The sequence below is a fragment of the Engystomops pustulosus genome, chromosome 4 (assembly GCF_040894005.1).
Source record: "Engystomops pustulosus chromosome 4, aEngPut4.maternal, whole genome shotgun sequence".
Taxonomy (NCBI): Eukaryota; Metazoa; Chordata; class Amphibia; order Anura; family Leptodactylidae; genus Engystomops; species Engystomops pustulosus.
The window spans coordinates 78468301-78481396 of NC_092414.1; the positions used below are offsets into that span (position 1 = coordinate 78468301).

The following is a 13096-nucleotide window of genomic DNA, read 5'->3' on the forward strand; positions in this document are numbered from 1 at the left end:
GGGCAATATACATGTTTTCAGAAGCGCTCCGTGTTGGAGTTACACAGGCTGTTCTTGTGAAGTAGCACTTCCCCCTCCCACTTTGATCTCCCGGCTGCTGAGAATACAGGAAGTACAGAGGGAACAGGGGGGAGGTGAGACTGCTGCAGTGTAACAACAACCTGTGAATCCAGTGCACAGAGGGCTTCTGTAACTTGCCCATAGCCCTTCTGGCTCAGATAAAAGTTGATTTAAGGAGGAAGAAGGTTATAGAAAACAAATATAAGAAGATTACCACATTCACAGTGCCTGGATCTATAAGTAATGTCACTAGTTTATCATTGATATGATGGTAGATTTTCTTAAAGGGACCCTACCACCACGAATCTACATATAAAGGTAGATCGGGTGATAGGTGGATCAATAGGACGTGAGGATAGCCCTTTTAAGGGCTAATCCTCACGTCCCCACACATTTTTGATAACTTTTATTCTCCTAATATGTACATTTTGTAAAGAGTCTACTTGGGCCTGGAGTAGCCGGAGCTGAGGCTACACAGCATGGCTACTCCAAGCCCCAGTAGCCTTTTTGTCTCTCCTACCCAAAATCTTCGGCGCACGCTCCTCGTAGCTGCCCCTCCCATCCGACGAACCTGCTGTCTGTGCAGCTCCATCTTCGGAGCAGTGACCGCGCAGGCACGGGCCTGCTGTTCTGTGCATGCGCAGACGGCAGGTTCGTCGGATAAGCTCCTTGTAGCTGCGCGCTGAAGATTTCGGGTAGGAGGAACAAGGAGGCTACTGGGACATGGAGTAGCCACGCCGTGTAGCCTCAGCTCTGGCTACTCCACGCCCCAGTACCCAGTAACCTCTTTACAAAATGTACATATTACGAGAATAAAAGTTATCAAAAAAGTGCAGGACATGAGGATTAGCCCTTAAAAGGGCTATCCTGACGTCCTATTGATCCACCTACCATCCAATCTACCTTTATAGGTAAATTTGTGGTGGTAGGTTCCTTTTAAAAAATGTGGCCTACCAGAAAACGTGATCAGAAGCTGAGTTGCACTGAGCAGTTTATGGGAGCTGACCTGCAGTAACCTGTTCCTGGTCTAGCCTGCTCAGCAAATTCTCTGACTGCTGAACACATTTGGGTCGCTCGGGACAGAAAATGGACAGAAATATGTGGCTAGGCGTCACAAAATTAAATATGTACCTCAATACCGACAGCTAGTTGGAAACCAAACTGATGGAGGTAACAACACTTGTCCCCTAATGTAACGAGCTGCCTGCCTCCAGTCCTGCATAATATAGTTTGCTGCAGCTGCTAACATAAGCTGATCATGAGGGTGCTAGGCTTTAGACCCCCACTGATCGGATACCAATCCTATTCCATCCTAAGTAGGTCATCAATGGAAAACCACTTAAATGTTTATGCCAACTCTCCAAACGTGAGGATCCTAAAAATCTTAAGAAACTAAGCACAAAGTTTTAATAAATAAGTTGCTTTGCCTTATTTATACTATTAATGCATTACCACACAGATAAAGGGTTTGTCCATTTTCAGGAAATAATGTTGTTTGTGTAATGAAAAGTTGTACAATTTTCCACTATATTTAGATTTCCACTCTATCATTCCCACACTTTATTCTAGATATTTGCTGGTCGACATTCAACAGAAACTTTAATTGATTAATTTCTCATTTTTTCACATTGGCGTTTTTTTCACACCAGGGATTTTTCAATGAACCCATTTTGGCTTAAGGACACATACAGATTGTTCTTCTATTCCTGGATTCAATGATTTGTCACAAATTTACTGACCCATTCCTTTCAATGGGATTTTTCACAATTCAGTTTTTTCCACACTTATGCAATGTTGATAGTGAACACAAAAGAATAGGTTCAAAAGTGATCATTGAAAAAAACTGAAGTGTGAAAAAGCCCATTAAAAAGAATTATTCAGTAAGGTGCAAAATCCCTAAAGTGAGGAAGAGAACTAATCTGTATGTGTCCACAAGCCAAAATAGGTTCAGTGATGTGAATAAAAATGCAGATGTGAGTCCATCCTATAACTGTGTCATATGATGTCACACAGGTGCACGGCTCACTGTATGACATCTAGAAAACAGTGAGGAATCGATAAAGAAAGGATATCGAAATATGGTATAACTTTTCATTACACAACCAGTATCAATTATTTCCTAAAAGCGGACAATCCTTTTAAATGTATTTTAATAACCATAAAGGTAATGATGTGGAAGGAAGGCAATGATGTGTACTGCTAACCACTTTCATGATTTATTTAGGATTGTCATGTATGAATATAACCGTCCTATCAGGATGAAAATAATCCAAATTAGTCCCTAACCAATTGATACTGTTCCATTTTGTACGCCTACACTATTGAACCTTATTTATGTAGCCATAAAACTTCATCAAGTCTTTTATACAGATAATATCAGTATTTGTTATCATTTTATAATCTTATTTGTCATCCTTACACAGTTGGCTGTCATAAAGTTTCAATTATTTTTGTAAGTAGACATTAAATTTGGTTTCCACCTACACAGTATGAAAATAGATATGTCAGGTTAACTATGAAAATATAATGTTAATTGCAATAAATACATTTGGGTTAGTATATTTTATCAAATTTGAGTAGGAACTTGAGGCTTTTTGCCTGTTTGAACATACTGGGGCACCTCAACTAACATCAGTGCAAACTACACTAAATGCACTTTGCCTGTGTCGTGTGCAGGATTTCTGGTGCACGTTCTTCATGAATCTGGTGCCCCCTGCGCTTCTCAGACAGAGTGCACCACTTTTTTTTTGGTGCACCTTTAACATGAGCAGGTGCGACACAATTCTGTCAGACATTGCATCTTAAAACTGAGCACTGGAACGCCACCTATTTGGGGCAGAAGAACTCTTTAAATACCTGTGCATGCAATTTGCACTAATAAGAGCATGTAAAGTCCGACAGAAAACTGCACTGCGCACGGCCTATACTACTACACGCCAGCGCCCACCATCAGGACGCCGGCGTTCTATGTTTTGTGTTGTCTCTGTCTGTATGCTAGATTAGACACGTCAGCGTTTTGCATCCCAGCTCTATGGCTCCTGATGAGCCCATCTATCTTGGGCGAAACACGTAGAGCTTGAGCTTATGGGATTACGAGACTAAAGTTATCCGTAGCTAGTTTGAGCTGATGAGTGGGCAATAGGGCTAGAGGTAATACGACCTCATTGTACCGAGGTGTCGTATGGCAGCTTAACACAAACTGCCCCTACATTAACCCTGATCATTTTGCCCACACTAGAAGTGAATTACCACAACTTGTCCGCAGCATTCAACTATATCTGCAGTCATATGTAGCTCACTTCTTTCTCTGAAGAGTGTCATTTAATACATCGGACACTCTGGGTACATTGTATGTTTACTTCACACTGGGGTCTTTTTTAAATAGTTTTCCAATAAAAGTTATTTTTTATCTACCTGCGTGACTACTCCAGTCAGAGCACGGCCTATAGTAAATGTGACCTACTATGCTTTAAAAATAACACATTCAACACCTGCAGTATATTGCTATATTTGGGTTCTTAAATCCACAGGGACACCAGGTGACCACATACAGCATCCTGCAGAGACCACTGTCTGCATGTTGGCTTTTATTGAACTGTATGTTGAATGTACTTTACAGAACTAACTGTGGCACATTTCTGTCTCAGTCTATATAAGAATAGCAGGTAAATATGCCTTGCATTGTATTTATAATGCGATTTAAAGCTTTATTGCAGCATTTAGGCAAAACCTAGTTAAAAAAAAGTGTAGCTCATTAGAAAAGGTGTGACAATTTTTAAGCCAAGTAAGCCAACCACACACAGTCGGAATCGGCAGCAGAACGCCCGTTTAGGTTCAGAATTTCAGGGTGCGGTGGACACGGTGCAGCCGCAAAACAATATAGTACTGCCACAAACACTTCATAAATACATGTGCAGGCAGTTTAAACTTTCTTTTCGGTGCAAAGTCAAACAGAAAACTGGCACGGACACTTAAATAAACGTAGCCTTATGTTTCCTCTTTTTGCAGACCTCAGTGCACTTACATGTGTTCCCCTGGATGTGATGGATACCTTTGCTTGCTTCCGTGAAAGTTTACAGAAATCAAGATACTCAAGCAGGGCACTGAAACACAGCAGAAAACTACTCACTTTGTTTCTAGCTTATGGTCAAGGTACACAAAACACAAAATGTGTATTGTAATAATAAAAGTGAATATATATATACCCTAAATTAGCTCAAATTAAGTAGACATTTTCTTATTAAAGCAGTTTGATTTTGTGTCATATCCAGACAATTGACTTTGTGAGACTATGGGGCAGATTTATCAAACTGTCTGAAAGTCAGAATTTTTTTAGTTGCCCATGGCAACCAAACACAGCTCCCCTTTAAAATATTCATGATCACTGGTAAAATGAAACTGAGCTGTGATTGGTTGCCATGGGCAACTAGAAATATTCTGACTTTCAGACAGCTTGATAAATCTGCCCCAATGTTGCAAAATGATATTGGGGCACATTACATTTACTGATACGCCACAATCCCGGGACAATTCAGCGCAAATCGGAAATATTCGGGAAACCCCACGAAAGTGCGGCGTTCGGACCCTTAGTGAATGAGCCCCATGGTCTTGAAAAGTTGACAATCTTACTTATACACTGACATGTACTTTGTAGTATACAAAGATCTAGTGCGACAGTAATGGAAATGTTTTATACATCTGTGTCAGTCTGTTGACTGGATTCAACTCTACATGGGTCAACTAATATATAGTGAAATTGAGTCCACACTATTGTAATCTGTTATGGTATGTGCAGCCATAAAGGTGCCTCCGCAGACAGCAACCTCATACAGCACATGGGTTAGCTTTTTAGTTTCTTCCAGAATTATTTACAACCTCAAAATGCATGGCGCAAAATAATTCAGCAAGTTACAAAAGTATCTTTATTGACAATTACAAGAGGTCAACATAACAGGAAATGCAGCACACTCCAAGCATCAGTCATATATATTCTGTAATTAATAAAAGCAACTAGGAATTAACCTTTGATTTTGTGAAATGTAAATGAAAGGAAATCTAACATTAATATCAAGCATGATAAACCAGGGACACTTACTCCTAGGGGGAGATTTATCAGAATTGTTCTGGTTGTCCATGGGAACCAATTAGTAGTTTATAAAATGAAAGCTGAGCTCTGATTTGTTGTCACAGACCACTAGAACAGTTATGTTCTAAAACACTTATGATAAATCTCACCCTATCTAGGTACTGTGACTACACAATGTAACACCCTGTGAAGCTGAATCATGGTACATTACAGCTCTGGTAATGCAGCCCCCCGACCCTGCTGTCTCATTAGGATAATTTTATAAGTTGATTTGAGAAAGAAGTAGGCAATGGATAACAAATATAAGAAGAATACCACAGTTACAGTGCCTGGATCTATGAGTAAATTGTCCCTTGTTTATCATGCTTGCCTTTGATGGTAGATTTCCTTTAAAGTATTTAGTATCTTGTATACATCCCACATAAGTGGCCAAAATGACTGTTCACTCCTGTGTAAAAGTCTACAATACGGATCCACAGAATTATTACATTATAAATGGTATTCATATCTGTGTCATAGGCTTGTGTACAACATGATCTTAATGTATTTGTTGATAATAACACACACCCTATGCTCACCTCTCTCCTGCACTTCATTGGCTGAGCTTCTGTATACAAACAGAGACCAGTGGCGATGGGATTTGCCACACTGCACTTGAGCATCAGAGAGAGGTAAGTATTGGGGTGTGTGTTATATTTATGTTCTGTCCCAAACAATTCCTTTAAAGGAAATCTACCATCAAAAATCAAGCATTATAAACCAGGGGCACCTACTCATAAATCCAGGCACTGTAACCATGGTAATCTTATTATGCATGGCCTACTTCCTTCTAAAATCAATTTTTAAAATAATGCAAATGAGCCGAAGGTGCTCCAGGGCTATGAGAATTTCTCCGTGCTGCAGCTGCACAAGCTCTTTCACCCTCCCCCTCTGCTCCCTCAGAGCTTTCCCCATCCCATGGCCTGATGTAATATCACAGCAGCAGAGGAAGTGTCAGCACACAGCGGGAGGGGGGAAGTGCTCCTTCAAAGTTACAGCCTGTAACTCTGCAGCGCAAGGGGTTCTGGTAACATGCCAAGGAGTCTTTTCGGCTCAGTAACATTATTTTTAATGTTGATTTGGATAACAAATATAAGACGATTACCACAGTCACAGTGCCTGGATCTATGATTAAGTGTTCCTGAATTAGAAAAATCTATGTTCTGTATTTTTTATTCACTTCTTTTTCTAGAAAGGATTGATGGTTGTCTTTGAACATAGTAAGCCTATGGAAACCAATGGTAGATGGCAGTAATTTCCCTCTTTCTATAATTTGTGAGATCCTGGCTTGTACATAGACATGCTTACAGTATATTTTATTTTACTGTTATTTATTTCCTTTTCTTCTCAGGACATTTACAAGACAAGCAGAGCAGTCTACAACCATCCCATGGAAAAGTTGGCTTTTCTGGTGGTGCGTTGCAAGCACATGGCCCGGTCCCCCCTGACCTCTCAGAAGAGGAGTTTATATCTGTGTGTTCTATTGAAAACAAAGCAATCCCTCCCTCACACCTTTCAGTTGTTATAGCTTCCTATGACAAGACTATTGGTAAGGCATTTATTTTCTGACTGATAACAAGCCACATTCTTAGATCAATTAATCTGTAGGATGGGGATTAATGTCTTCAACATCCAATAAGTATTGTAAAGCTGGACAGTGATGGCAAAATATTCCCAAATCTATCAAGTTAATTTAATCACCCTGATGAAGGGGAGGGGGCTTCAATCATCATATGCTGTTACCTGAGGGAAAGATTAGTATGCATGCAGGCTTATAGCTTTATCATTCATTAAATCCTTCATCTCATCAGTGCTAAACAATTCTGCTTCACATCCAGCGCTGTACTTTGTAAGCCCAGACACTGCAGCCTGTCATAGTGTGCCATGCACTTGCCAATACATCATTTATCTTTTACTGACATGTCCATTTGTTTGCAAATTTATTTCAAAGCCGACAAAACAGTCGGTGACCATTATAATGAAAGGTCCTATAGAGAAATACATAGTAGGACGAGGTGAACATAGTTTCATTTGTCGCTTTATGCAATATGCATATTGAAAGAGGAAGCAATGTGTAATTGTGATGTCCACACTATTCATTTATTTTCTAAATATATCATTTTTTGCTCTTGAAACATAACACAATTCACATCATGCCAAACAGTGTACACCTTTCTGGAAAACATCAACCACTTCTATATTCCCATTGCATCTACCAGAGACTGTCAATAAATAAAAAAAACATGTTTTATGTAGAAAGTTGAATGAAAAAGCAGAATACTTTGCTTCTCTGTGTGTATGTCCATTAAAGTCTCTGGGGGTTATTTATTATTAGGCAGGATCCTTGTGACCGTTCTATGTCTGTCTTTGAAATATCCCTCTCCATATAAGGACAGTGACGTCACTGGGGGATCACCCCTAACATCGGCAGCAGCCAATCACCGGCTGCTGCCAGTGTTCACTCGTTTGCCTGCATTCAGGGAGGAGGAGGAGTCACCGATCCCACCATATAAGCATACAGTCGGATATGTCTGTGACATACAGTATGTAAGGACACGTCGGGTGGATTCCCAACATATCCTTACAAAAATGTATGTAAAAAACGTAATGTAAACCCAGGCTGCATTCACACACACGTGTGCCCGCAGTACCATATCACAGCGGGCACACATCGGCACATGGGAGAGGAGGAGGGGGTGAGTGCTGCTCGCCCCGCCCCTCTCCATAGAGATATATGGCACACGGCGCCATAATAAGGGAGGAGATAGAACATGTCCTATCTCTTCCCAGGTATGGAACGGTACAGTGCCGCACGTGTGCTGCACCACACCGCTCTGTACGTGGTCGTGCTCCCATTGCCGGCCTATGGGGGGCGTATATATGGTGGCCGTATATATACGTCCCCCAACAATCGTGTGAATGTAGGCTAAGACGTATTTATTTGATCACTTGTTCCCAATTCTGTAGTGTAAAAATAAGAATGATACTGTGTTTGCTTCTCCAATGCTCCATTCACTTGTGAAAGACTGTTAAAATGCTAGGCTGGTCTTAGCAAAAGTGGGCATTGGCAGATGAATGTGATTTACTGCTGTTCAGGGTCTCCCCCTCCTAACAAAACTGTCCATATTAGGTAAGTTACATCACTGGAGCTCCCCCAAGGTCTCGATTTAATATACTATTGATTGATGACTGAGCTCTTTTTTGGTCTCCATCTGATATTAGAAGCCTATGGACACAGAATATTTCCACGTGTACATGCTGACTCTGTTAAAAAAAAAAGATGTGAACCAAGCCTAAGATTTTGCTGAAATACTATTGACTTAAAGGTCTGATTATTATACATCAATTTTAGTACCTAAACAACTGATTTTATTTTTTTTTCTGGGAACTAGAAATCCTTCATTCAGACAGACAACAAGGTCTTAAAGCTCAGGCACTTCATGAACTTGGCAATCTTCACCTTTATGCAGGAAATACAAGGTAATGTGGAAGGCTGGGTAATTATAGGTGTTGACCATTTATATACAGACGGTCCTCTACTTAAGGAGACGCGATTTACAGATGACCCCTAGTTAAAGACGGACCCCTCTGCCCACTGTGACCTCTGGTGAAGCTCTGTGAATTCTTTACTATAGTCCCAGACTGCAATAATCAGCTGTAAGGTGTCTGTAATGAAGTTTTATTGATAATCCTTGGTCCCATTACAGCAAAAAAATGTTGAAACTTTAATTGTCATTGGGGCAAAAAAAAATGTTGTCTGGAGCTACAATTATAAAATATACAGCTTCGACTTACATACAAATTCAACTTAAGAACAAACCTATGGGACCTATCATGTACGTAACCCATGAACTGCCTGTAGTTGTATTACAGTATTTATTTTAGTGGTTAATATTTATATAGATTACTGAGCAGCTGAAAATATGTGAAATATTAACATAAGATGAAAGTGAGATAAATGTGCCAGTAAAATTCTCATCAAATCACTCCTTGTTGCAGTATTTTTGAATAGTTTTTTTTTTAATTTCTTGCTATAGAGCTTTTAACAGCATAGTGGGAAAACACGATTACTTCCAATGTACTATATTCAATATAGCAATTTGGTAATCAAGGATACAGATAAGAGCTATAATCCATTACATTGTTCCACTGCATTGGAAATTCATTTCTATAAAAACACTTAGGAAATGTTTGGAAAACTGTTCTGTGAACCTAAGGATACAAGGCAATGTTGTTTCCTTTTGTGTGCGTTTCCATTTGCCATGTATTCTTTGTTATAACCTTAAAACAGAGCTAATCAGTAAAGTGCATAGAGCCTTGATAGCTTTGATGAAAAGTGTTATTTATTATATATAGGTTGTTAATGTTAATATACAGTAGGTACATGTTTCATTGCAACCAAAGTTCATCTTTTTTTGCTCATTATATACACTCAGCAACCATCTTGACTGGAAAAAGACTGAAATGTAGATATTTTTGCTAACCTTCTTGGGTCTTCTTGGGAATGAAGCAACCAGTTTTTCACACGTGGATTTGAGGATCCTCTGCCATTCTTCCTTGCAGAATCTCTCTAATTCCCTCAGGTTGGATGGTGAATGTTGGTGGACAGCAATTTTCAAGTCTTTCCAGAGATGTTCAATTGGGTTTAGGTCAGGGCTCTGGCTGGGAAAGTCAGGAATGGCTTTGTGCTTAGGGTCATTGTCTTGTTGGAGAGTGAACCTTAGCCCCAGTCTGAGGTCCAGAGCACTCTGGAAGAGATTTTCATCCAGGATATATTTTTACTTGTCTTGCATTCATCTTTCCTTCAATTGCAACCAGTTGTCCTGTCCCTGCAGCTGAGGCCCCCATAGCATGATGCTGCCACCACCATGTTTCACTGTTGGGATTTGGCAGGTGATGAGCTGTGCCTGGTTTTCTCCACACATACTGCTTAGAATTGACACCAAAAAGTTCAGTCTATGTCTCATCAGACCAGAGAATCTTATTTCTTGTAGTCTGGGAGTCCTCCCTCTGTTTTATTTTACAAGCTGGAATCCAATAAAGGAGTATTAGAAGTAAATGGACAGCATGTGAGTTAGATGTGAATGTCACAGAAAAGAGTCTAAATACTTATGACCATGTGTGATAATAAATGATCAAAAATATCTACATTGCTGTGCAAATTGCAAAGTGATCTTACCAATTGGCTGAAACAAGTGAAAAATGTAAAGGGGTTGGAATACTCATAGCCACTGTATATATTTCACAGAAATAGAGAAAATAATTTCACTATGACCGGAGCTCCAAATATTCTTCTTCTCCCTCGTTATTCCATCTTAAAACATCGATGAACAGCACCAATCCTCAGTTTCTCCTGCTGAAAGTATGTCACCATTCAGACTAGCACCATCGCACTCTCATTCTCCTCCTTTAATTATATTTGGAGCTGGAAGAAAATATGCAGGCAGATGGTGTGGTACGTTCCAATAAAGTTAAAATTTATTTCAGTTCATCATACTCACGAGAGTCCATTAAAAATGCGCATATCACAAATTCACATAACGGGACGCTAGCTTTCCTATCCGCCCGACCCAGCGCGAAACCCTGGGTCGGGCGGATAGGAAAGCTAGCGTCCCGTTATTTTCATTTACCAATAACAAGAAGAGTACATCCGTAACTGTAAAAAAAAAATCCCTGAAAGATTGGGGCAGATTTACTTACCCGGTCCATTCGCGATCCAGCGGCGCATTCTCTGCGGTGGATTCAGGTCCGGCCGGGATTCATTAAGGTAGTTCCTCCGACGTCCACCAGGTGGCGCTGCTGCGCTGAAGAGCATCGGAATGCACTTAAGTTCACCGGCCTATTCCTAGTGAAGGTAAGTGCAAGCTCCGCGACACTTATCTTTTTTTAAATGCGGCGGTTTTTCCGAATCCGTTGGGTTTTCGTTCGGCCATGCCCCCGATTTCCGTTGCGTGCATTCCAGCGCCGATGCGCCACAATCCGATTGCGTCCGCCAAAATCCTGGGGCAATTCAGGGGAAATCGGCGCAAATCGGAAAACGGGAATCGGGCCCTTAATAGATGACCCCCAATATCTTCAAAAGGAAATGGGTCTCATTTATGAAAAGTGCGAAACCTCATGGAAACCAGTCAGAGCTCAGATTTTATTTTCCCACAGCAGTTTATAATATTACAGCTGAGCTCTTATTGACTGCCACAAGAAACTAGAAAAGTTTTGCTCTCACTTTTAATAAATCTTCCCCAAAGTCTACACTTAGTAACAAACTGTAACAAACACTAAGTTCTGGTTGACTCCAGGGGCATTATAAGGCCGCCATGGGCTCTAGGCGTTAGCAAGACTGCGGTCTCTTGAAAAGGCTAAAGTTTATAAAACAGCTCATAGAATACAAAAAAAATGATCATAATATACATATGTACCATACATGTACCATAGATAAGTAATACAACCAAGGTTATATCATTAACATGGTACCAACTGGTACTGTTCAGTGTTCTTATAAATGCACATTGAGAGGTTTAAGAAACAGCCCTAATAAACTTACTAGGTATCCACAGGTTCAAAACCAAGTCCAAACTGAAACACATCCAAAGGTCTGAATCATCACCTTTTTCCATTTAACAATCTAAAGATATTGATATAAAAGTACTGAGCTTCTCACAACCTTTGTCCCTGCCTACTTGCCTGTACTGCACTGAATCGTAAATAACATATGGTAGGTGGACCCTATTCTGGAAAAGTGCAAAAACAGACAATTAGGCAAAGTCTAACAAAGCCGGTCAAAGCCAAGATGGCAGCAAGGTACAAAAGCATGAAGCAAAAGGGCAGAATCACAGCAGAATATCACAATCACCAAGAGTCAGTATAGATAATAACAGGCACGGGTATATTGAACTAGCGGTGACCAGATACCGCTCCTGAATCCAATTGGATTGGTTGTTCATGACTCCATTTGGCATCTGAGACACACACCCAGCTCAGAGAAGCTGGTGACTCAAGCAGCTTCCTCCACTTCTTCACATCTGGATGTGGTTCCAAGTCAGGAGAATTGATTTGCATAGACTTGCTCCAGCAAACGTATAGGAGCACGGAAGGTGCAGAAGTCAATTCAGAGAATTATTATTACAGTGCTTCACCTTTTTAAGAGGGGCACAAACTATTTGCACTTCTTTGTGGATGATGCCTTGGAATTTCAACAAGCTTTTGGAGACCTGTGTTCAAACTCTGGAAACAATAGCGTCTGTTTGAGGAATACAAGTATGACCAGAAACTAAGCATGAAAACAAGGATTGAATCCAAATGTGTTCCTAAGAGGTTAATAGCAAGAAAAAGCCATAAAGTTGTAGCAAGTTGTCCAAAGAAACAGGTAATTGCTAAAGTTAGACTTGCTATATCTGTCCATGAATAAATTAGAGGCACAAAAGCTAAAATCTTTAAAAGGTGGAAGACATTTATAATCACCTCTCACCATCATCTATCTAATTTCATTGGTTGAGTTCTCAATGTGAAATTTAAGTTGTTTTAGACTAATAAGGCTTAAATGAAATCTCCCATCAAAATCAAGCATGATAAACTAGGGGTACTTACTCATACATCCAGGCACTGTGACTATGCCTTCTAAAATTAACTTTTAAAATTATGCTAATGCAACAGAAGCGCTCCTGGGGGGGGGGTAACAAAGCCCCCTATTCTGCAGTTCCAACTTTTAAAATTATGCTAATGGATGCAGATTCACAGACTGTTACAATGTGAAGGAGCACTTCCCTCCTCCCACCATGTGGTGAAACCTCCTCTGCTGCAGTGAGATTACATCAAGCAGAGGGAGGGGAAAGTGCTGAAGGAGCAAAGCGGGAGGCTGAGGCAGTGTAACAGCCTTGGAATCAGAAGCACAGAAGGTGCTCTGGTAAGACCTCA

The 13096-nt window shown here is 40.4% G+C and overlaps 1 protein-coding gene across 3 annotated transcripts in view; it reads left to right on the plus strand.

The window, feature by feature from the left end:
• CFAP54 (cilia and flagella associated protein 54) overlaps window positions 1-13096 on the plus strand; it is a 218521-nt gene that overhangs the window by 133531 nt on the left and 71894 nt on the right. For all 3 annotated transcript variants that reach the window (XM_072146463.1, XM_072146461.1, XM_072146462.1), the window contains exons 41-43: window positions 4069-4212; window positions 6537-6734; window positions 8578-8665. In XM_072146463.1, coding sequence (XP_072002564.1) covers window positions 4069-4212; window positions 6537-6734; window positions 8578-8665 — 430 coding nt within the window. The remainder of the gene's footprint in view (window positions 1-4068; window positions 4213-6536; window positions 6735-8577; window positions 8666-13096) is intronic.